The sequence below is a fragment of the Nelumbo lutea genome, chromosome 1 (assembly GCF_056320005.1).
Source record: "Nelumbo lutea isolate HS-2025 chromosome 1, American lotus-T2T, whole genome shotgun sequence".
NCBI classification, from domain to species: Eukaryota; Viridiplantae; Streptophyta; class Magnoliopsida; order Proteales; family Nelumbonaceae; genus Nelumbo; species Nelumbo lutea.
The window spans coordinates 190,593,706-190,618,316 of NC_142684.1; the positions used below are offsets into that span (position 1 = coordinate 190,593,706).

General features: G+C 40.7%; 1 protein-coding gene across 2 annotated transcripts; it reads left to right on the top strand.

Annotated features, from left to right (window-relative positions):
* Window positions 1–15: 15 nt before the first annotated feature.
* LOC148880008 (uncharacterized) lies at window positions 16–24,611 on the top strand. Of its 2 annotated transcripts, XR_016104419.1 has the most exons (10): window positions 16–160; window positions 503–693; window positions 951–1,005; window positions 1,415–1,472; window positions 2,052–2,146; window positions 2,246–2,349; window positions 5,056–5,184; window positions 5,620–7,168; window positions 23,846–23,992; window positions 24,088–24,611. XR_016104419.1 is itself a non-coding variant. In XM_088961800.1 (9 exons), the coding sequence occupies exons 1-8, from the start codon at window positions 53–55 to the stop codon at window positions 7,160–7,162; spliced, it is 2,283 nt and encodes a 760-aa protein (XP_088817926.1). In that variant the 5' UTR covers window positions 16–52; the 3' UTR covers window positions 7,163–7,168; window positions 23,846–24,611. The 2 variants fall into 2 exon arrangements, 1 of the variants encoding a protein (XP_088817926.1); XM_088961800.1 differs by having other exon boundaries at window positions 23,846–24,611.

The following is a 24,611-nucleotide window of genomic DNA, read 5'->3' on the forward strand; positions in this document are numbered from 1 at the left end:
AGGGGAGGAAATTGAACCAAATGCAGTTCCGTTTGGACTCTTCGGGGATTTAATGCGTCTTAGTTTCCCGCGACTTCGTGTCGATCATAATCTCCCTCTCTCGAGCTCTGCAAGACCTAATCCATGGCGTTCAGAACCCTCTCTGCTTTCTTTAACTAAGGTCAGTTTCCTGGAAATATTGATTTTTTTCACCTCATCTGTTTTTTTTTTTCTTCCGTTTTTCGTTTTGGTCTTAGTTTCCTATTTAGCGGTTACTGGACACGAAAAAACTCAATGATAAGTTCAAAAAATCATAAAACCCTAGAGCCCTGTGAAAGCTCCCTTGTTTTCATTAGTGGCATAGGTTTATGTTCATCTAGCTGCCGATCCGCGTTTTGGTCGGAGACTTGGATTCGGCGATCAAATCGTCCAAGATCTTATTGGATTGTATTTATGATAAAGATTTATGGTTCTTCTTGAATTATGTTTTTTTTTTTCTGATATTTGTTTGTTTTTTATATAGGTTGAAGGTTTTTCTTACGTTTCTCATAGTGAGAGAGCTGATATAGAAGGGGAGAAGAGAGAGAGCATGGAAGAAGCTAAGAAAGAGGAGAGTAATGTGGAAGCTACCAAGGATGTTACAGTCGCTTCAACTTCTTCAGTTTCCGATAGTAGTTGTGACACTGTTGTTCCCAAGTTAGGCTCTGTTCAAGGGTACGTATTTCTATTTTTCTAACTTATTTTTCAATGTATATGAGCTTGGAGTGGTAGTGAGATGAGATATAAGATGAAAACTTTCCATTTATAGCATGTCTTTATGTAGTATTATTAATTTATTACCACCACAACGACCACCGCTACTATTACCATTACTATTAGTGTCATTGCTTTCAGGCTTTTGACTCTAAAATGTAATTGATAGTGTTATGTGTGATTTTTCATCAATTGTCTTTCATTTTTGACCATTCTAGGAGAACAACTGGTCCCACCAGACGTTCGACAAAGGGAGGTTGGACAGAGGAGGAAGTGAGTATCTAAATATTCTTTCCTGGTCGATAGTCTCCTTTGATTATTAGCATTACTCTCATGTAGATTCAGTTTGCAGTTCTTTGAAAAGTAGATTGGAATTTAGAAATTAGTTGATAGACCTTTTCTATAACTGTTCATCTGAGAGCGGCCACTTTGTGCAAAAGTGCCCAGAGGTTAGGTCCATAATCAGTCCAACACTCCCAAGATCCCGGCTGACTAGAACCAGCACGGGATAATGGACCTTTTCTATGTTCTTTACCTTATCTTTCTAAATAAGTGGCATGGGTTAAATTAATCCTAATCTCTTTGTGCAGATATATTTATCTATTATTTCGTGAGTGGATGAATCTAATATTTTTAACCATCTATTACTTCATTTTGTCTCTTATCTGTTAATGTGAAACAGGATGACCTGTTAACAAAAGCAGTCAAAAAATTCAATGGAAAAAATTGGAAGAAAATAGGTGAGTGTGCTTCTATGTATTAACTGGTTTGTCATTTATTCACTAATTTGCAAGGAGTTTCACAACACTTGACTCTAAAGATCAATCTGTTTAATTGTTTTATATATTGTTCTGCTAATATTTGAAAGTTAAAGTTGGATTTATTTAGACTCCAATTTGGCTTGTTTTCTCATCTTACCTTTCTCTTTTACCTTTAGCATTTGAAGGCCCAAAATACTCAGTCATATTTATTAATCTTCTACATTTACTCTAGGACCTTTTTGATGGGAATTCAGTAGCTTCTTGATTTCCTATTGGATATTAATGTGAGCAGTTAGATGCAGATGAAGGATATGATGTAGTGATCTAGAGCATAAGAATATCATTCATGAATTATGTTTTTGGTTGTCCTGTTTCATTGTTAAATGCAAGCTGTATGAGGAAGTTGGATCCAAAAGAAATAAGCACTTATGGAGTTTTTTTCCTTCTGATTTCTTCCGTATTTTTTATGTTCTTTGCTTTTTCTTAATCTGTTCCATCTTTGCGGTACAGAAGTTACTACTGTTTTTGTGATTTTATGAACTTTCTGATCTCTTGCAGCTGAATGGTTCCCTGGTCGGTCAGATGTGCAGTGTCTGCATCGATGGCAGAAGGTTCTCAATCCTGAACTCATTAAAGGACCATGGACAAAGGAGGTTTGGATATGTTCACACTCTTTTTATTTGTTTATTATTAACTCTATGTGTATATATTATGCATCCATGATTATTTTGTTTCCCCTTTGGTGCTTCCAGGAAGATGGTCGTATTATTGAGTTGGTAGAAAAATATGGTTGTAAAAAGTGGTCTGTCATTGCAAAGTTCTTGCCAGGCCGCATAGGGAAACAATGTCGAGAAAGGTACATCCCAATGGTTATCTCATCAAATTCCTGGTATGCAGTGAATAGTTGACTATTTTTTTGGATTAGAGAGGGAAATGGCATTCTGGTAATTTGTCTTGCTATTGAAAGGAAAACACATTATGTAATAGGCTGTAATAGGAGGGAATGACCATTTATCTATAAAAAGTAAAAGGGGGTTGGGGTCACCTTTTTTCCATCATTCGATCATTCCAATGGATTTCATTGTTGAAGTGCGTGGACAATCTTGTTGGACTACTTAATCCCTTGTATTGACCTTTTTTATAGTATCTTTTTTATGGTATGCTGTATAGGTACTTTTTTGACAATATAAGCTGATAGAGAAACTTGTATAAATACAGGTAATTAGTAATTACTTGGATATAGTTAATATAGTCACTAGGGCCTTTATATGCTTGAGGTGTAAGTTTCAATTGTTGAATCTTAAGCTTCATGAGACCTCATTTTCTTAGAGAAACATGAGGTAAAATGATAAGGACTATATTCATAAAATTTATCTACTTTACTTCAAAACAAGAAAAAAGTATATTATTGATTAACGATCACTAGGGCCCGGCCTGCTGACCTAAAACCCCAAGCCCGGCATGGCCCATCAGCCCATACAATTGTGCCGGGCCGTGGCATGGCCTGTGGACCATCGGGTTAGGCTGGCTCAAAATCGTGCCGGGCTGCGGGTGGCACGACCCGGTTTACACCTCTATCTGTGCATTCTCTTATATCCGGTCATTATACCCTGCTGCCCCCTGGTCTGGTTTGTTTTCTTTAATATATTTTAGTTTGCCTCTAGCAGTCAAATTTACTTCAACAGATTTTGCCCATGGTACATAATTTGTACCATTGAGTTTGACTGAAGTCATCTGGACAGCCATGAAATCTGGTTGTACCATCACACTTGTTTTGGTTTCACTGCCAGAAGCTGCAATGAATCACATACAAGTTATTTCAGTAACTCACTTCCAAGTGTTCAGTCAGTTCAGTTATTAATCCGGGAATACCAACAGCCTAGCCACAACCTTTTAGAAGAGAAAAATACCATTAGAAACCTCCAAAAAAAACAACTGACCTCACCATATTAATTAAGAAAAACACAGAAAATAGATCACAAGGTTGTCTTGTCCCACCATTGACAAAAAGGAGTCCACCACTCACAAAAAATAATCAGCCGATCTACACCATTCGCGCACAGTCCCTCTTTGAACTGCCAAATAGAGGGAGTCTAGAACACCAACAAAAACTCAACACACATGCTTCTTGAGGCATGGAAGCCTCCTATCCCTCTGGGCGATCAGTCCTTTTTGTTTCTTTCTCTCCCTTTCAACTTCTATCAACTGTAGTCTTCAGCCGAAGCTATTCCAGGCGTCCTTTCACAGTTCCAGTTGAACAGTCGATCAGACCAGCTCTGGTACCATGTGATCAGGCCTGCATTTGAGAAATAAACAGGTAGAAATCCTGGTATGATCCCAGAATACGAAGGTACAGTAGAGAGAAGAGAGAGAAGAGAGAATAGGGCTTCAGATACTCTCTCTATCAAGAGTCCCAACTGCTGCCCATATTAGTTAATATTTGTAATAGAACAAAATTACACTAATGCCCCTGACTATATGATTTAAGAACAAAGATAATAAAACATAATTAAGAAAGGGAAAAAAGACTAAAATAACCCTGCACAAACACTTCAGTTTAACAGCATGTACTGGTATTTGTAGTTGTAAAAGACTGCTGTTTTCGTATAAACCCTATTGCATGTACTGGTATTTGTAGTTATTAAATGATGTATGCTCATTAGCTGAATTTTTGCTGCTCAAAACTGATGCTAGATGTTATTTTCTAAGGCTGACATGCTAAGCCCATATGCAAAAAATATTTTTTACAAGCTCTTAACTACTTACAGTATTTTTTTGTCCTTTTGCAACTATGTCTGCCTTATCGTCTCCTAAGTTTTCATTGAAAAAATAAAAAAAAAGAATAAAGATTTTGCATTCTCATTTGATTCTTTCAATTAAAGATTTCAAAATAAATGCTATTGTCCTCTTAAGAGACTCGTATTCAAACATTTAGTCATTGCCCTGGTTACCCTCTGGGTGGATTAGCACCATGTGATATGTCAATCTTAGCTTTGATGCTTACTTGGGGAATTTACTTCCTTCCATAACTTTTGGTTTTACTCATAAAAAAACTGGTGATTTTACTTGTGGCCAGTTAGAGCAGGTGGCTTTTTAAGAAAATTAGAGGCACTTTTTCCCATAAGTATGCAAGTCTATCCATTTAAGTAATTGGTAGTGACTCTAGCCATTATGTTAGGGAAAAGTTAAAATATAGAGGCACTTCTCCCACAAGTATGCAAGTATATCCATTTAAGTAATTGATAGTGACTCTAGCCATTGTGTTAGGGGAAAAATAAAAAAATGGTAGATTTGAAGCTTTCTCACTCTTCAAAAAATATAGGCCTTAGCCATAGCAATCAACTTCTTGCTTTTATATTTGCCAAAATTAGTGAATAGCCTTTTAGATTATATTGGGAACGGGGATTGATAGGTGATCTTTTATTGTTGCATTAGTTTCCTTTTCTTTTCAGCTTTTGTTTTTCTTCTCTTTGATAAAGTCAAGAAATAAGTTGTTAACCGTGTATATAGTATCTCAGATGTGTTGTTCTGGAAACCCTGAAACTAATATTTGATTTCTCAGGTGGCACAACCATTTAAACCCTGCTATAAAGAAGGACGCATGGACCAAGGAGGAGGAGTTGGCTCTTATACATGCACACCAAATATATGGGAACAAATGGGCTGAAATCGCAAAATTGCTCCCTGGAAGGTATCAGTATAAGATTATGGTTGCATCAGTTTTAAATCTCAGATAATGTACTATAAGGAAATTTAGCATAATCTGCTGAACAACTGGGGGGAAAGAGAAAAACATGGCACAAGGTACAAAACTAAAAATAGTGAGTTGAATAGTGTAGGTATTTCTGTCAGGTTAGCTTTTGGTCTGGGAAATATCCAGGTGGTGCATGCCAATGGTGCATTGCAGTTCCCTGCATGTTCACCTGTGCCGCTATGAGAATATAATGTTCTCATGGTCCTTCAGGCAGGGAATACCTAATTAAGTATAGTAAAATGGATCACATTGGATCTGGCTGACTTGTCAATATATAATTCTTTCCAAACTAAGCAGCCAGCTAAAATATTGAAGTGAAGCAGATGCATTATTTCTATCTTATTTTACTCTTTTTGTGAAAATTAATTATAGGGCGGACAACTCAATTAAGAATCATTGGAACTGCTCAGTAAAGAAAAAGTTGGATTCATATTCAGCTCATGGGTCTTTGGGGGATTTGCCTCCAATTGCTTTTTCTGATTCCTACATTCATGAAATAAAAGTGGAGCATAAAAGGGATGAAGTGGTAGGCAGAAGTCCTAGAACAATGGTTTGTTTTGACAAGAAAGTTGACACGGGCAATGGTGTTGATGCTAATTTGAGAGGTTCAATTCTTGGAAATGCAAATGGAGTACAGACACATCTACAACTATGGCCTGTTGACATTGAAAACTGTAGATCTTCCAAAGTAGAAGTGGCTGGTTTGGAGAAAACAACCATTGAGACCCTATGTGATGATAAAGATGCTAGGGAAAACGGTCTGACCAGTGAACCGTGCATCAACAATGCTAAACTGTCAGATGATTCACAACATGGAATTGTTGTTCAATCAGGAAAATTGTGTGGGGTTCCATTTGATGATTCTTTGGCATTATTGCGTTCAAATAAATCTGCAAGTGTACCTGCTGACTGTAAATGTCTTTCATCTCCTCAACCTCCTTCACTGCGTGTAATTGTGTCAGCTTCTCCATATGTTGTCTTGGACATGACTGAATGTAGTGGAAGAAATAGTAGTCCTCCAGAAAGGTCTCTTCCTACAACCATTAAAAAATCACAAGAATCACCAAAGAGGCCCCAGAATTATGCTCATTTCATGAATACGTCATGTGGTAAGGATTCAAGATTCAACTTTCAATGTTACAGTAACTTCTCAAGATTGTCAGAACATGAATTTAATGGTGACAACAGTGTAGTTGGTAAGCTCTCCAAAGTCTCCGGGACAAGACATTCTGAGGATACAAATTATGGCCGTTTGTGTTATGAGCCTCCCCAGCTGAAGGATTTAAATATTGCTTTGGCAACTGGTGGATTTTCTAGTACAGATAACTATTTTCAGAAAGAAAACAATACAGTCTGTTATTCTACTCCACCTAGCCGCATTCAAGTAACCTCTGGAAATGGTAGTAGCCCGGACCATATATTGAGGAGTGCTGCAAGGAGTTATCAAAATACCCCATCTATCATAAGAAAGAGAGGGCGTGAGGCTTCCAAGCAAGCTGGCAATTCAAATGATTCTGATGGCATTTGTACACCAGAAGCAAGGTATGGTAGTTCAAATGACAGGCTGAGGATGATGCCTTTCTGTGACCATGGTGGTCAAGATGATCTCAATAGTACGGACCTTCTAAACGTGAAACGACTTTTCCTCTCTCCCCGAAATTCTCCAGAAACTGAAACATCTGCTTTGAAATCAGTGGAAAAACGCCTTGAACATGCCTTTGATATGGAATGGGATAATCCAAGGGCTAAATGTAGTCCCTCAACTACAGCAAGTGATTCTTCTGATGCTGTTCATTGTTTACATACAAAAGTGATGCCTTTTGACAACTCTCCTGAATCTTTAGTGGAGCATTTGGGTCTTTCTTGGAACTTCATTTCACCTGATTCTGGGTGCAGTTGCAACTCTGTGGCTTGAATTCTTGTAAGTTTTACTTGTCAAGTTCTCATTGTTCTTTATACATGTGCAATGGTAATACCCTGTCTCAAACAGTCAGTCACCCATGTCAGCTAGCTTGGATGGTATCTGTTGGAATTTCTTTTTCTTCTCTTATTATTGCAAAAAACTGTGCTCTGCTTGGTATCTTTTTTTCTTTTGCATTCTACGTTTTTTTTTTTTTTTTCTGTGAATGAAATTACTGACATTTTCTTGGTAAGGAATCCAAAATTAATTGGCACATAAATGACACAACATCATGATTGCATTGAAATTAATTAAACATTACAAATAGAACCAAAGCTTCTGTCAAAGGATATCATCTTATAGTATTTCAGGAAATTATTCTGAACTACATGGATATTCGTTCTGTTACCTACTGCAAAGTGCAAACGTATTTAAAATGCAGAAGTTTGTTACTCTATAGCCTAGAAAAGCCTGGCAAGGGATACTACATGCATATATTTTGGGTAGCAACACTCTTATGAAATCCATGTGTGAAAGTCGAACAGCTTACTTTTTTTTGGTCTGTACTCAAGGTCATACTGACAATAATCAAAGGGATTGAAAATGATTTAGACTTTTTGTGGGAACCAGTGGCAAGTAAAGTTGATAAATTAAGAGTGTATAAATGAAAGGAAGATTGGTTTTGGGGAGAGTGAGTGATAAAAATGTACTGCTCTGCTTGGAAAGTGGTTCTGCTTATTCTTGTTTATAACACAATCTTTGTGGCATTCAGTCATCAGGAGTAAGTATGGCATCCATTTGAATGAGTGTGGTTCTGGCCAGCAAGAAAGGCATCCATGCTTTGCCCATTGAAAGATATTGTAGTGATCTACCTCTCTTTCCATAGAATTGCATATGCCATATCTCAGGTCATAACATTTGATTTTGGGAGGAAACCCCGATAGCCCTTTGTCTATCCAGTTCCCTAGAGTTTACTCCTTGTCCACGGACCCTGCATAAATATAAACCCATTGCTAAATGTTAGCATGGAATCAATTGAAATTTTGGTTTCAGATGATTATTTAGATATCTTGAAAATGATGGGATACTAGCTTTCCTATATGCTTCTTCCTATTCACCTATTCTTTTCCTTGTTGATGCTTTTCAAGGTGGCTCTATACCACCCAAGATCAAAGATTTTTGTTGGGAAGCAACTTTGGAAATCAACATTGGTAAGATGCTCCAACAGAGACAACCAAATTGGAGTCTATCCCTTTATGCATGTTTCCTTGGCTCCAAAACAGTGAGAATGTGAACCACTCACTCTTTTCTTATCTTTTCACCACCAAGGAACCTTAACACAAAAGCAAGATATTATGACGGTGAATGAGAATATTGGTGTTAAGGGGAAAATCTTAAGCGAAGGAACTCAAGAATATTTGAAGGAATAAAGCGAGATTATTTATAGACATGCCAATGGAAAGAGTAGGAAAGATTGGCCTCTTGGAAAAAGAATTATATCTCCTTAGGGGGCGAATAACATTGATTAGAGCCACACTATCTAACCTACTAACTTATTTCCTGTTAGTTTTTAGGATTCCTCCTAGGGAATCTAAAAAACTAGAGAAATTGATAAGAGGTTTCCCTTGGGAACCGGGGGGAAAGTAGGAAAGAAAGATGACTTAATCAAGTGGGAGGTGGTTTGTTGGAGTAAAGAAGAGGGGGGATTGGATTTGGAGAATGTAGTTCAAAAGAACTAAGCTCTTTTGGGGAAATGGTTGTGGCATGAGGTGATAGGAAGCATTCATGGTCATGTAGGAAATAGGTGGCATGCTGGTGTATCTCAATGGCCAACATTGGCAACTCCATGGAAGGCTATTCACAGTATCCTTCCTCTCTTCCTCAACCTTATCAGGTATGATGTGTGCGCTGGAAACTCAGTTCTCTTTTGGGAGGATACTTGGATTGGTGATTTACCTATGAAGGACCTCTTTCCTTCCTTGTTCAGTGTTTCTTTGTACAAAAATGAGTTTGTTTCAATTTTCATCTCCTCTATTAAGAATCCCTTGGCACCAAATTGGGATTTTGGTTTTCGTAGGGCTCCATTTGGTTTATGGGATGGGGATGAGAAAAAGGGAATATTCCAAAAATATTCCCTTTTCTCTTATTTGTTTTGAGAGAAAGAGAGGGATGAGATGAGAAATGTGTGGGATGTTAGATCCCAAAATCATGGATTTGGGGTCGCACCAAAACCGTGTGACCCCGGTGGAAAAGTTTGGGAAAGCACTGTTACAACTGAAAGAACCACCACCTTCTTCACCTAGCAAGGAACCAGTGTGAGGGGCAGCGACGATCTTCCTCCATCTTCCTCTTCTCTCTTCTCCCTCACCTTCTTCCCGACTTCACCAGATCTGCGGTGAACCAGTCAGCAACGAAGCGAACCAGACAGCGGCGAAGTGAACCAGGAATCAGTGAAGCGAACTAGGTAGCGGTGACGTGCAGGCGAAGCGAATCGGGCAGCGAACCAGAGTAGTAGAGACGAAAAACGAAGAAGAAAAGGAAGCAAAAGAAGAAGAAGAAGAAGAAAGAGAGAGAGAAAGGGAGATTAGAGAGGGGACGTGCAGAGAGAAAATGGGGGAAGTGGGGAAGAAGAAGGAGAAGAGAGAAGAAGATCAGGGAGAGAGAGCGAGAGAGGGAAGCCAGAGATGGGTTCGGATCCGCCGCTTCTCTTCCTAGTCACCACTTTGTTCAGTCGAGAGGATGAAGGTGAATAGTGGATTCCTTCTAAACTTCTCCCCCTTTTTACATTTTCCCATCCCATCCCATCCCAATAAAACCAAACAATGGGAACTTAATTTTTTACACTTTCCCATCCCATTCCATCTTTTCCCATCCCACCCAAATCTTCCCACAAACCAAACAAAGCCTAGAGGTTTGAGAGATGTGGAAGTTGAGTGTCTCACCATATTGTTGAGTCCTCTTGATAAAGTTTGTTTGGACTCATCTCAACCAAACAAACAGATTTGGTCCTCACATCCAAAAGGGTCTTCCTCCTGTGCTTCTTCTTTTTAGGTCCCTTTGTCAGCCCCCTTCTCAATAGTTTTATTAGCCGAAGAAAAGAGGAGAAATAAGGAAGAAGAGAGAGAGAAGAGAGAAGAGAGAAGAGAAAGGTTTGGAGGTTCTAAATCTATCTGGCAGCGCTAGCTTATATTATTATATATAGGGTGACCATAATTAAAAAGGAAAAGGCCCTTATGCCCCTATTGTAGTCAAAGTACATAAACAATGATAAAAAACTATTTTAACCAGACCAAACAGACCCTAAGTAAGAAGAATAAAAACATAAAATGTAAATTAAACATTCCAACACTCCCCCTCAAGTTGGGACATAGGTGTCAATCATGCCCAACTTGTCGCACAAATTATTGTGCTGCACATGATGAAGGCCCTTGGTGAAGATGTCTACAAGTTGTTCTTCTGAACTGACATATGTAGTGCACACTTCTCCACTCACAAGTTTTTCTCTAATAAAATGCTTGTCCACTTCAATATGTTTTGTTCTATTGTGGAGGGCTGGGTTAGCAGTAACGTTGATAGCAGCTTTATTGTTACAATAGAGTGGCATAGGTTTGTTAACTGCAATACCCAGTTCACCTAACAAGTTTTTTACTCGTATGGTTTCAGCAACTCCATGAGACAGTTCTGTATCCACTTCAGCACTGGACTTAGCCACCACACTTTGCTTCTTGCTTCTCCAAGTGATTAAGTTTCCTCTCATGAAGGTACAATACCCATTGGTAGACTTTCTGTCATCGACTGCCCTTGCCCAATCAACATCTGTATACACTTCAACCTTCAAATGCCCATGTTTCTCGAATAGCAAACCAGCTCCTAGGAACTTCTTGAGGTATCTAAGACGAAGTCCCTTCCTCAGTTCTCTGGCCTCTTCTCTGTTCGATGTCCGACGGGCGAGTGGGTAGTGGCAACAGTCAACGATGACAGTTGGCGGTCGGCGAATCGACGACGAAGACGAAGCTAGGGTTTACTGGTTTTGTGGTTTAGTTGCCTCTCTTGAGTCTTCTCTGTCGAAGATAAAAGAATGAAGACTGGTAATTGGTTTAGTCGAGGGTTAAGTGTTTTCCAACTTTTCAAGTTTTCTTGATTTCTTCGAATTATGTTTTAGACTTCTAATTCTTACTGTTTTATAAATAAATTAATAATTATTATAGTTATATAATATATAATATAATATTATATATAATATATTAATCGGGGACGGGTCGGGGCGGGGATTGCATTCCCCCGTCCCCGTCCCCATCCCCGACCGGGGATTCATGGGTAGCCCCATCCTCGACCCCGACCCCGACCCCATCGGGTCGGGGAGCCCGGATACCCATCGGGGACGGGGAAAATTGCCACCCCTAAGTCTCCCTACAAGTCTTTAGAACTTCTTCACATCTTTCAGAAACTCCCCTTGACTGTCTCCTAGCTGATGGTTAGGTTTAATGGGTGAATCAATTGGCTTCACCCCTAACTTGCTTGCATCCTCTAATAGATCTAGTACATACTTCATTTGGGAAATAAAGATGCCCTTTTGAGAGCGGGCAACTTCAATCCCAAGGAAATAACGCAAGGGGCCTAGATCTTTCACCTCAAATTGAGTGGCTAAGAATTTCTTCAGCTTTTGTAGTCTCCTGTGATCACTATGTCATTAACATGCACAATTAAAGCTACAATTTTCCCTTCACCTTTTTTCACAAAACAGAGTATGATCTGTCTGGCATTGTTTGAACCTCGTCTGCTGTACAACTAAGTGAAACTTACTAAACCAGGCCTGAGGAGATTGTTTCAACCCATATAATGATTTTTTTTAAACCTGCACACCTTCTGCTCACTACCTTTGGCACAGAAACCTGGAGTTTGAGTCATGTACACCTCCTCCTCTAGGTCACCATTCAAGAATGCATTTTTAATATCCAATCGGTAAAGTTCACAGTCAAGATTAGCTGCTAGTGAAAGGAGGATTCTAATAGAATTCATCTTGGCTATTAGAGCAAAGGTCTTTGCATAGTCTATTCCATGTACCTATGTAAACCCTTTGGCCACCAATCTGAGTTTGTACCTTTCTACCGTACCATCAACCCTATGCTTCACTGTGAACACTCACTTGCATTCCACCGATTCCTTTCCTTCAGGAAGATCCACCAACTCACAAGTGTCATTTTCGTGTAAGGCATTCATTTCTTCCTTCATTGCATTTGTCCATTCAAGTTTGGATAAAGCTTCTACCACATCCTTAGGAATAGAAACACTGTTAATGGAGGAAAGGAACACACGATATGAAGGTGAAATATGATCATAGGATACAAAGTGAGAGATAGGATGATTAGTAGTAGAAGATCTTACACCCTTTCTCTTAGCAATAGGAACATCAAGATCATTAATAATAGGGGGATCAATATCAAGAGGTTAAGGCATATCAATGGCAACAAGTGTACCTGGCTGATGAGGAGGATCTACCTCTGGAGAGTTTGATGATGTTGGTTGCATAGTTTTAAGTTCCATGGCTCTTGAACTTTGCTGGCTGTTATGGCGGCGAAGAAAAGACACGAAATGGAGGATCAAGAAGAGGAGGTAATTGAGTTTGAGTGTCAGTATGTTTCTCCTCCTCAACCCTGCTCTCCCCTGAGGAGAAATCGAGAAAAAAGGTGACTTTCAAAGAAGGATACGTCCATGGAGACATAGTACTTGCGTGAGGTAGGGTCATAGCAATGATAACCTTTTTGAGATGAAGGGTAGCCAAGAAAAACAAAAGGAATGGCATGAGGATCGAGCTTATCGCGAGTAGGGGACAAGTCATGAACAAAGCAACAACACCTAGAGATACGCATTGGAATAGGGGACAGAGGAGCTGTAGGAAACAAAAGTTGATGTGGGGCTTTATACTCTAGTAACCGAGATGGCATACGGTTGATGATATATGCAGCACATAGCATCCATCCAAAAACATTTCGGAACATTCATATGGAGTAATAAACCACGAGTTACTTCGAGAAGATAACCGATTTTTCCTTTTAGCGACACTGTTTTGCTGGGGTGTCCTAGCACAAGAGCTCCAATGAAGAGATCCGCACAAAGCAAAGAACTCTGTGAGATCACTATGGAAGTACTCCTTTGCCTTGTTCGATTGGAAAATATGGAAGTACTCCTTTGCCTTGTTCGACTGGAAAACTAATGATGTTGGTTGCAAAGTCTCACCTTATCTCTCCTAGAGAGGAGGTTATATGCCTAAAATAAAGTTGACTTACTGGTCATGTGGTTTGAGGCTCTAGAGTCAATTATCCAAGGGGAATCAGATGTATGAGATGACGCATGGAAAGTAGTGGTAGTGTTACTTGATGTAGACGCAAAGGAGGTAGGAGTAGGGCCAGAATCCATCTGGCGAAGTGTCACCATGTAATTTGAAGTGGTTGTGAAAAGAGTTGATAATCTCTTGGGGTCAAAACCAAAGTGTCACTCTTGGGGTACCATGGGGCTAGTCTCTTGAATGCCACATTTGCTGAGTTATATTTCTTTTGACTTTGCTGAGCTGGCTTCTTACTCTGATCAAATGATGGTTTCTTACTCAATTCCTGATCAAGTGCTGGACTTCTAACAGTAAGTGCACCAAAGCTTGTCTTTGTCATCCACTCTCTTTTGTGAATTACCCTTCTTAAAAGAGCCTCCGACATTTGAATTTGTACCTCCTCGGACTGCTAGTGCAATCGGCTCCCCCTCTGTACATTTCATCACACTTCTACTTTCTTCAGATTGAACTAAGGCATAAACTCCCTGAACTGAAGTTAAGTTATTACTTCCTAAGATTTGTACCCTATGGATTCATACGTAGGATTCAGCCCCCAAAAAAAAGCAAATACTCGTTGTTGGGAGACAAGTGATTTGTAGGCCTTTATATCTTCATCACACTTCCAATTCACATTTTGATAATGATCAAGTTCCTTCCAAATTGATGTCAGATCTAAGTAGTACACTGAGAGACTCCTCTCCCCCTGCTTGCAAGTGGAGGATCCAGCTTGTAGTTGGTATATCTTTGCATAGTGCCTCTACTTTGAATAGGTAGATTTCGCTTGTTCCCATATTTCACAAGCTGTTTCAGCCCACATAAACGTCTTCCTTGTGGCAGCATGGAAACCAAGAGCCATGACATAACCATACTATTTTCTCGGTCCCACCTGTCATGTTCAACACTTCCAGTCTTTGGTTTCTTCACTTTACCATTAATATACCCTATTTTCCCCCTAGTAGTAATCAGAAGTTTAATTCCCCTAGACCATTCAAGGTAGTTTAGTCCATCAAAGGGAATTACAACCATGGGGAAATTCATATCCATTCCCCCACTCATTCCATTTTGACCTCCTGAAATCCCAGAAGTTGCAGAATTCTCAGAGGACATGATTCAAACACGTTTCAGTTTCAACACACACCTTACGATCTCTCTTGACACCCAAAAAGGTCTTAAAAACACACTAGAGATGCAGTCCACATGCACACACTCCGGTCTGGACACAAGCTGAACACAGGCCAGCTCCAATTCTCCAAAACAAAATATTTTTTAGTTGATTCAGCACTGCACAGGTTTAACTATTGAGTCAAGTCACAGTCCACCAATTTTCCAATCATCTAAACACACCAACTACTAGGAGAGATCATAAAACAATTGAGTCACACCAAAACAGGGTAAAAATAGGTCATTCGTGACTTACAAGTATCCCATTCTCAAGTACAGGATCATACAATCCACAGAAAAAAGGCCTAAACCTCACAATTCCTTTGACAGCATTCAACAGTTTTGTTTCATAGGTTTTTTTGTTGGTACACGACCAAGAGAAAAGAAAAAAAGGTAAAACAACCTTGTACCAGTCGTAGGTCAACTTCTCTGATCTCAGTTGAAGAAGATAGCAAGACAGAGAAGAAAGAACTTATTCGATCTACTCTCAGACCCAATAGAACTGCTCTGATACCATATTAGCTGAAGAAAAGAGGAGAAATAAGGAAGAAGAGAAGAGAGAAGAGAAGAGAAAGGTTTGGAGGGTTCTAAATCTATCTGGCGGTGCCAACTTATATTATTATTATATAGGGCGACCATAATTAAAAGGGAAAAGACCCTTATGCCCTTGTTGTAGTCAAAGTACATAAACAATGATAAAAAAGCTATTTTAATCAGACCAAACAGACCCTAACTAAGAAGAATAAAAACATAAAATGAAAAGTAAATATTCCAACAAGTCTTTCTCGGTTAAGGACGTTTGTTGGGAAGTGTTTCATGGGAAAATAAACACCTTGGACACCTACAAAAAGAGAAGACCTTTCCATTGCATCTTACCCGGTGTTTTAAAAATGCAAGGCGTAAAAAAAGCGCAAGGGGCAATTTGCGCCTGAAGCGCAAGGAGAGGCACACACCTTTTTAATGAAAGGTGCAAAAATACAAACAAAAATCTAAAAAATAAAAAAATGTCAAAAAATCCAAAAAATGCTACAAAAAAAAAATATTAAACATAATATTCAAAATAAATGTTTTAAAAACCAAAATTAAAATACATAAACATAACATGTAAAGCATATTCAAATGAAAATTTAAAAATAAAATCAAACATATAAAGCATTTTCAAGCTTATTTTCCTCAATTGCATTACTTCAAGTAGCTAATGTGATGTAAAACATATTGCATTCTTGATTCTATGAGCTGCCTTTGTACCAAGCCCCTTGAGGCAAGCCCAAACAAGTTCATATTAGGGTCTTAAATTCTTAATTCTCACATAAAAAAATAATGATTTTATAACTTTAATTGCCTTTTAAGAAGATATTTTATTGGAATGAATGAATGAACAACATTAACAAATAGGAGGTGGTTGGGGGTTCGGAAGCTCTGCTCCCGACCCAGCCACTAGGCCCAAAAAAGCAAAAAAGCATAAAATTTAAAAAGGCTCACGCTTGGGCTGAGGCGCAAGGCACATTAGGCACACCAGGCGTGCACCTTTGGAAAGGGTTGTGCCTAGGACCTAGGCAAAGCGCATACCCTAAAATGCGCCTTACCTGTGCGCCTAGGGTGCCTTTTAAATCATTGATCTCACCTAATTGGTGTATTCTTTGTAGGTCTTGATGAAGATTGTTACTACTTGCTAATTTCTTGTTTTGTTACTACTGAGTTATGGGGTTAGCTCTTTTTGTTGTTTGGGTGCATGTGGAACATGCCAACAGAAGTAAGCTTGCTTTTTAATCCTTCTACCTTTGCTTGGCGTCCAAGAAGAGGGAGGTTAATGTGGAGATGTGTAAAAGCAGCACGGATTTGGATTGTTTGGGAAGAAAGGAATGCCAGAGTGTTTCAAGAAAAGGAGAGAAACCTACAAGAGCTAAAGGATTGCATCTTGAATAGGGCTGTCCAGTGGTTAAAATCGTTGGAGCTATTCCACCTTTTCTCCTTTAGTGATCTTTGGAGGAATTGGGCTGCGGTGGCAAACAATATCTCACTACCTTTCCAAAGCCTAGAGTTGGTGTTAGTTAGGTACCTCCTCCTATAGGTGTATTGAAACTGAATTTTGACAGAAGTAATCAAAGTAATCCAAGTCTTTCTGGGTTGGGAGGGGTTCTCAAGAATGAGGCTGGAAATGTGGTGTTGCTCTACTCAAGTCCTTTAGGAGTTGGGGACTCCACTAGGGCGGAGTTGTTGGCTGCAATTCAAGGTGTACAGATTGCAAATCAGCTAGGTGTGGCACGGTTGTTAATTGAGGATGACTCCAGATTGCAAACAGCTTGAGCTCGATTCGAGCTAGAGACTTGAGCTCAAGTTCGGCTCAAGTCAAAAGCTTGTAAGTTTGAACTCGACTGTGAGCCAAACATTTTATAAAAATAAAAAATTATTTTTATTTGACATATAAAAAATAGTTATTATTATTATAGTATATATATATAAAATAAAAAAATTATATATATAATATTTTTTATTATGTTTGTATGTATGTATGTACGTGTTAAGGGCTCGAGAATAGGATCTCGTCACGGGTCGGTCCACGGGGAAAACCTCCTGTTTTCCCTTGTTCCTCCCTTTTCTTGAGGAACCTATCTTGGCGCTTTAATGGTGATTTGTTCAAGAGATCACAAACTCTCCTTTGCTCTTTCTTGACTGAAATTTTCGATGCCTTTATTGAATATTATCAGCTCCTTAAATAGGAGACTACAAGAGATAAGAGTCCTACTTTTAGGAAGACTCCCTACTAATCTATACTACTGAATAGATAAGACTCCCTACTAATCCTACTATTGAAAGCAGATAAGATAAGAATGCTGAATAAAAAAGATAGAACAACTGTATCTAGTTGGAATTAGGTAAGATGAGAACTGAGAACACCCAATTACTACTGCTGTCGGTAGCGATACTTCTTCCCAAAAAACGCGTCGACATCATTACTCCCCTCCTGGACTAAGAGCTTGTCCTCAAGCTCGAAACCAGGATATGTGTCTTGGAACTCGGTCAAGGGGATCCAAGTGGCTTCAGCTGATGGTAGGTTGGCCCATTCCACCAGGACTTCGAGAACACCCCGGTTGATTCGGGAGCGAACAATAGCCCGAGGTTGGGGAATGAGTTTGCCCTCTTTCAAGGGTGGTAAGGGGGGAACTCAATCAGGAGGAATACCCTTAAACGACTTGAGCAAGGAAATGTGGAAAACATCGTGGATCCTACTGCGCTCTGGCAATTCTAGCTGGTATGCAACCGTACCAATCCGCCACAAAACCTTGAAGGGTCCATAAAATTTAGGAACAGCCCTATGACTCAAGGAGCGTTTCCGATAGGGCTGAAGCTTCAATCAAACAAATTGTCCAGGTTCAAATGACAGTTCCCGATGATGCTGGTCATAGGCAAGCTTCATGCGTAGTTATGCCTGTTGTAAGCGAAGAGAAACTTCAACTAGAAGGGCATCACGCTCTTGTAGGGAACGACCAATCTCCTCCAAACAAGTAGAACCGGGTTCATAGGATAACAAACGAGGAGGGTCATGGCCACAGATGACTCGGAAGGGTGTCATTCCCAGGGAAGAATGATAGGCAGTGTTATAGCAGTACTTGGCCCAACGAAGCCAATCAACCCACCGTCGCGGTTGATCTCCAACAAAACAACGGAGATACATTTCGATCGTATGGTTCACCACCTCCGTTTGTCCGTCTGACTGAGGATGATAAGCTGAGGAAAAAGCTAAGGCGGTGCCATGTAACCGGAACAATTCCTTCCAGAAGGCACTAGTAAAAACTGGGTCCTTGTCGCTGACAATAGATTCCGGCAACCCGTGTAGACGGAAAACTTGCGTAAAGAAGACGTGGGCGACTGAAGTAGCATTGTACGGATGTGTCTGAGGGATGAAATGGGCGTACTTAGAGAAGCGATCCACCACCACATAAAGAACTGATTTTCCGCCAACCTTGGGTAGTCCCTCTATGAAATCCATGGAGATATCAGCCCATATCTGTGCTGGAATTGAAAGGGATTGAAGAAGGCCAGCTGGGTGTAGGTTCTCCCATTTGTGCTGTTGACACGTGGAGCAATTTTGGATAAAGTCCCTAATTGAAGCCTTCATACCCTGCCAATGGAAATCGACTTGGACACGGTGCAAGGTCTTCTGAATGCCTTCATTGGTGGAGTTATGAATGCTGGAGATGATGGAAGGAATTAAAGAGGAATCTGCTGGGAGATGTACCCGACCTTTATACAGCACCAGCCCGTCATGAAGGGACTGATTGGAGTTGACGGCTCCAGACTGAACTTTCTGAACAAGGGCCGTTCACTCTGGTGATTGTGGCATCGCCTTCTTGATGTCATCTAACAAGGCGATTCAGGGATGGGAAATACCACAAGGAGCATAGTGTCCTCGTCACGTCTAGATAATGCATCCGCGACGCGATTTAAGGATCCTGCCTTGTAGTCTACCCGGAAATCAAAGCCAAGCAGCTTGCTAACCCAATGTTGTTGAGGAGAAGTGGTAAGTCGCTGCTCCAACAAGTACTTAAGGCTATAGTGATCACTTTTGACGATGAGTGATCTTCCCCATAAGTACGGTCTCCAGTGTTGGATTGCTCTAGCTAACCCAATCAACTCGCGTTAAATGTCGGTCGGAAAGTTTACGACTGAAGAAGGCAATCAGGTGCCCTTGTTGCTGTAATACGGCTCCGATCCCTATTTCGGATGCATCACACTCGATTGTGAACTTGAGATCAATGTCCATAATTGCAGAACTGGGGTGGAGGAGAGGGCATCCCTTAAACTTGCAAAAGCTGCATCGGCTACGTCATCCCAATGAAAGGCATTCTTCTTTAGCAGGTTGGTTAATGGAGCATCCAATAGGCCATAATTCTGTACGAACTTGCGGTAATATCCTGTCAACCCGAGGAACCCGCAGAGAGCCTTGGTGGATTGGGGTTTGGGCCATTCCTTGATTGCCTGAATTTTGGAACTGTCCACCGTTACTCCTTGCCCGTTGATGACGTGACCCAAGTAAAGAACCTAACACTCCCCAAAAGAGCACTTGGATCGTTTAAGGAAGAGCTTGTGGTGGCACAAGAGTTCAAAAATAGTCCACAGATGATGCACATGTTCTATCCAGGATTTACTGTAGACTAAAATGTCATCAAAGAACACAAACAAATTTGCGAAGGTGGAACTGAAATACCTCATTCATCTGGGACTGGAATGTGGATGGGGCGTTTGTGAGACCGAACGACATAACTTAAAACTCAAAGTGGCCATGATGAGTTCTGAAGGCGGTTTTCTCAACATCTTCGGAAGCCATTCGGACCTGAAAGTATCCCGACATGAGGTCTAATTTTGAGAAGTACTGGGCACCATGAAGTTCATCCAACAACTCGTCCACAATGGGAATAGGGAATTTATCCTTGACAGTCCGATTATTGAGCTCTCTGTAGTCAACACAAAACCTCCAAGTACCATCTCGCTTTGCCACCAATAGGATTGGCGAGAAGGGAGAGTGGCTAAGGCGGATGATCCCCTGTTTCATCATTTCAGCACATTACTTCTCTATCTCGTCTTTCTGCAGATGTGGGTAGCGATAAGGCTGGACGACGACTGGTTCTAAACCTGTCACCAGAGGGATTCGATGATCGCAAGCTCGGGAAGGAGGAAGTCCCTTGGGTTCTTGGAACACATATGAAAAATCGGCGAGGAGCCTTTCCATAGGTGCTGAGTGCGTCGCTTCGCCCTAGAGTGCATGAACCTGTGGTTTTTTTGCTTTTACCCTGTTACCCTGCCAAGTAACTTGCTTCTCATTCAAGCGGAATGTCATCATTAGGGCGCTGAAATCCCATAGGATTGGGCCTAGGGTAATCAACCACTTTACCCCTAGAATGACATCAAATCCATCCAAGGATAGCACAAACAAATCAACAGAGAAGGATTCAGATTCGACTTGTATTTGGACGTCCTTACAGATTCTCGGACTGTGAACCCTTTCACCATTTGCTACGACTACTTGCAGTCATGGTCTGATTTTCATAGGCAGTTTCAACCGAAGGGCAGCTTGCTCACTTGCAAAATTGTGTGTGCTTCCTGAATCAACGAGGATCCATACTGGTTTTCCCTACCCGTGCCTGCAACTGCATGGTTTGAGAGGTTTTTATTCCGGTGATTGCATGGAGGGAAATCTCGGGTTCGAACGCTGAGGGTTCATCTTCGTCTTCCTCTTGTTCATCCACTAGGAGGCAGAAAAGTCTCTTGCACCTGTGCCTTGCCGAATAAAGATCGTCGCACTTGAAACACTGTCCCCTTGCCCGGCGTTCTGCCAGCTCGGCTTTGGATAAGTGCTTAATGGGGGGTGCCACCACGCTGCTTCCTACACTGGATGTCGACCTGGGGACGTCACTCGTATGAGGCTTCTGTTCTCGGATGGCTGCAGAAGAAGGGGCCATTCCGGGTGTTTTCGGGGGTGCCCATGATGTTGGCGGCCGCCTTCTATTGAAGGTTCCGCGGCTGAATTGCAGCTTGCATTCGAAGGCACGGGCTAGATTCATGGCCGTAACCAGGTTGGGGGGATTTTGCATCTCCACATCCACCCTCAAAGTTTCTGCTAACCCTGCGGTGAACATATCTTCCTGCTGGTCTGGTCGTACTGATGATGCTCTGGCAAGGAGGATTTGAAAATGGCGCTGAATTTAGCCACTGTTTCTGTTTGTTTGAGGTTGATTAGTTCGCCCAAGGAATTGCTTGTTAATTGGGGTCCAAACCGGAGAAGGCAATAGGATTTGAATTGGGTCCAACTGAGCCCGGGTTCCTCTTGTTCCAATTGATAAAACCAGAGCTGCGACTCCTCTGTCAAGTGGAATGCGGCTAGGCTTACCTTGTCCCTGTCCTCTTTCCGTTGGTTGCGGAAGAACTGCTCACATCGGTACAGCCACCCCAAGGGATCACCGGCGCCATTGTAAGAAGGGAACTCCAACCTGTTGTATTTGGGAACGACCGTTGCTCCCTGGGTGACGATCTGCTGTTCGCCGGTTGACTCCGCCACGTCTGATCGACGGCCGTTAGTGGTTGCAGCCCCTTCTGGGTTCCTCTCCTTGTTAGAGAAAAATAACTCCATCAAGCGCCGTAACTCTCGGACATCGTCCTTGATTTCGCGTACCTCCGTGCTGTTCTCCACGAGCCTGTGCTCCAGTTCGTGGACCCTGGACGTTAACTGCTCCAAATCACCCATGACGCCTTGCTCTGATACCAAGCTGTTAAGGGTCCGAGAATAGGATCTCGTCACGGGTCGGTCCACGGGGAAAAACCTCCTATTTTCCCTTGTTCTTCCTCCCTTTCCTTGAGGAACCTATCTTGGTGCCTTAATGGTGATTTGTTCAAGAGATCACCAACTCTCCTTTGCTCTTTCTTGACTGAAATTTTCGATGCCTTTATTGAATATTATCAGCTCCTTAAATAGGAGATTACAAGAGATAAGAGTCCTACTTTTAGGAAGACTCCCTACTAATCTATACTACTGAACAGATAAGATAAAAACACTGAATAGATAAGACTTCCTACTAATCCTACTACTGAAAGCAGATAAGATAAGAATGCTGAATAGATAAGATAGAACAACTGTCTCTAGCTGGAATTAGATAAGATGAGAACTGAGAACACCCAATTACTGCTGCTGCCGGCGGCGATACTTCTTCCCAATAAACATGCCCACATCAGTACGTATGTATGTATGTATGTAAAGGATCGATTAGGCTCGTCAGCCTCACAAGTCGAGCTTTATTGGTCTCGAGCTTGGCTCAATTATTAAACGAGCCCATATATTAGGCTCGAGCTCAACTCAAAGCTTGGTTTAGACCGAGTCAAATTGAGCTTTTCATGAGTTGAGCTCGAATAGCTCGTGAAAAGCTTGGCTTGTGGCCACCTTTACTCACTGTGGATGCTATCTTGAGAGGGTGGTTGTCTATTGCTAGTGTTACATAAGAAAATATACAAATAAACCATGAGAGGAAGGTCCCAAATGAGGGAAGGCTGAAGAATTTTGATGGCTGCAGTCTAGCAAAGCCAGGACCCTTAGGAATTGGGGGATTTGGTCGGAGACTGCCACTTCTGTCATAAGCTACTAAGGACCAGTTGAGGTGGGAAATTCTTTGGGAGATAAATTGTGTGCAATGCAACTAGTAATTTGCCTTCGAAAGCTGGACAGAATTAGAGGTGGAAGGGAATTCTGAGGTGGTTAATTTCATCTGAAAAAAAAAATTTGTTAGCAGATTATAGGGTGGTTCACTGGTTCTTTAATGAAGGGAAAGACAAGCTCATAGCCCCTTTGATCTCTGTCAAGATAGGCAAAAGGTCTAACCACTAATTCGAATTGCTCATTTTGATGGGTTCCTAGATCGGAAAACGATAGGGGAATGTAGGTGCCTGATCAAGTGTATTATTAAGTGTTAAAAACGATATACTTGTGTTCCAGTCCTACAAAAATATGTATACATATATAACAATACATGCAGGAGATTTTTAACTTTATTGCTACAATATTAGTCTTGAGCAACATATCTCTGCGTTATTTTGATTATATGCTGTATGACCATTACTATCTATGCTTCAACTTATTAGGTAGTCTTTTAATGTTGGTTGAAACATTAACATTTATGGGTTCAACTATGATGCTGGAAAGACATAATACAGGAAAAACTTGTTACCAATCAATGAGCATCATAAAAGTGGTAATGAATCAGGTGGGTTTTCATCAAAATTCACAGGAGGTTTTGATTGCCCAAAGTCTTTCTGATATCATGTCTTTCTGGCATCATAGATTTGGTGGTAACTAACCACATTCACATACCTGTTCAGGCCCAGTCCATGAACATTTTACACTGCTTCAGGCTTGGGCTTTGGGCTGGACCCTTTCAAATTTGGGCAAAATCTCAAACTGAGCCCGGCACAGGGTTCATGAAACCTTGCCAAATAATCACTTTCTTTGCTACGAGTTAGATGCTCTTTTATCTATTATGTTACTTGTTAAGTGGAAAATTTCTGTATAAGAAGTTGCCATGTTTTGTAACAGAAGTAAATGATACTATCAGCTGAATGGTTTCTATATGTATTAGATGCAAACACGAACTTGCTTTTTGCCAAATGATCTGTGATCTCTTTCTAGTCCAAATCTGTGACTCCATTCATCATTCTCTTAATTGCAGATTATGGACATATGATCTGATATCTTCAACATTGAAAATAACCATCCGAAGGGAGTTGAAATGAAGAAAAAACAGTAAAGCGCTGTCTACAGGATGGCCGCGGGCATGCTGGTTCCACTACATATTTGCTGATTTTTAAGTTGAAAAGTGAGTTATCTTGACTCCACTTTTCTTTCCTTACCTAATACCACTTGACTCCACTTTTAGGGGCCATTTCTTCGTATGGTGTTGTGATATCTCAGGTCAGCAAGCATGATAACACGGTTTTAAGTCTGAGAGTGGGTACTTCCCAAGACCTTGTATAGGTTGGTCTTGCATTGGGAAATGGCTTTTACTGGAGAAGGGTCTTCTTCTTTGGGTGCACGTCGGTAGTTATGATTCCAGTCTCCTTTATTTTATTTTCTCATTTTCTTTATTTTTCTTTAATTTTTTTGGGGAGGGGGGAGGGTTATGCAGGTTGGAGTGAGGGATGTTCTACGGCAAGGTTCCCTAGTTTTTGGCCGACGGTGTTTCTGTGGTTTTTAATTAGTTTCTACAGGTCTTTCAAAATTTTTGTTTTTTTTTTCCCTTTTCAGCAGGGCTATTGATGTAAATAGGGAAAGAGGGATGAGAGATATTTGAATCCCAACCATTCTGGGGCTTCTATGATTGAACAGTAAAGTGAAGAAACCAGGTATGGTTCTTCTGTAGGTAGGTCAAAGGAAGAGGTACACTGTAAAGGAGTAAAAATTCAATGAAAATTTTGTCCATATTTTTGAAGAATGAA

Coding starts and splice junctions, on each gene's coding strand:
- LOC148880008 (XM_088961800.1), top strand. CDS start 53: ATGCGTCTTAGTTTCCCGCGACTTCGTGTCGATCATAATCTCCCTCTC. Junction 161..502: donor CTCTGCTTTCTTTAACTAAG/GTCAGTTTCCTG, acceptor TTTTTTATATAG/GTTGAAGGTTTTTCTTACGT. Junction 2,147..2,245: donor AAGGACCATGGACAAAGGAG/GTTTGGATATGT, acceptor TGGTGCTTCCAG/GAAGATGGTCGTATTATTGA.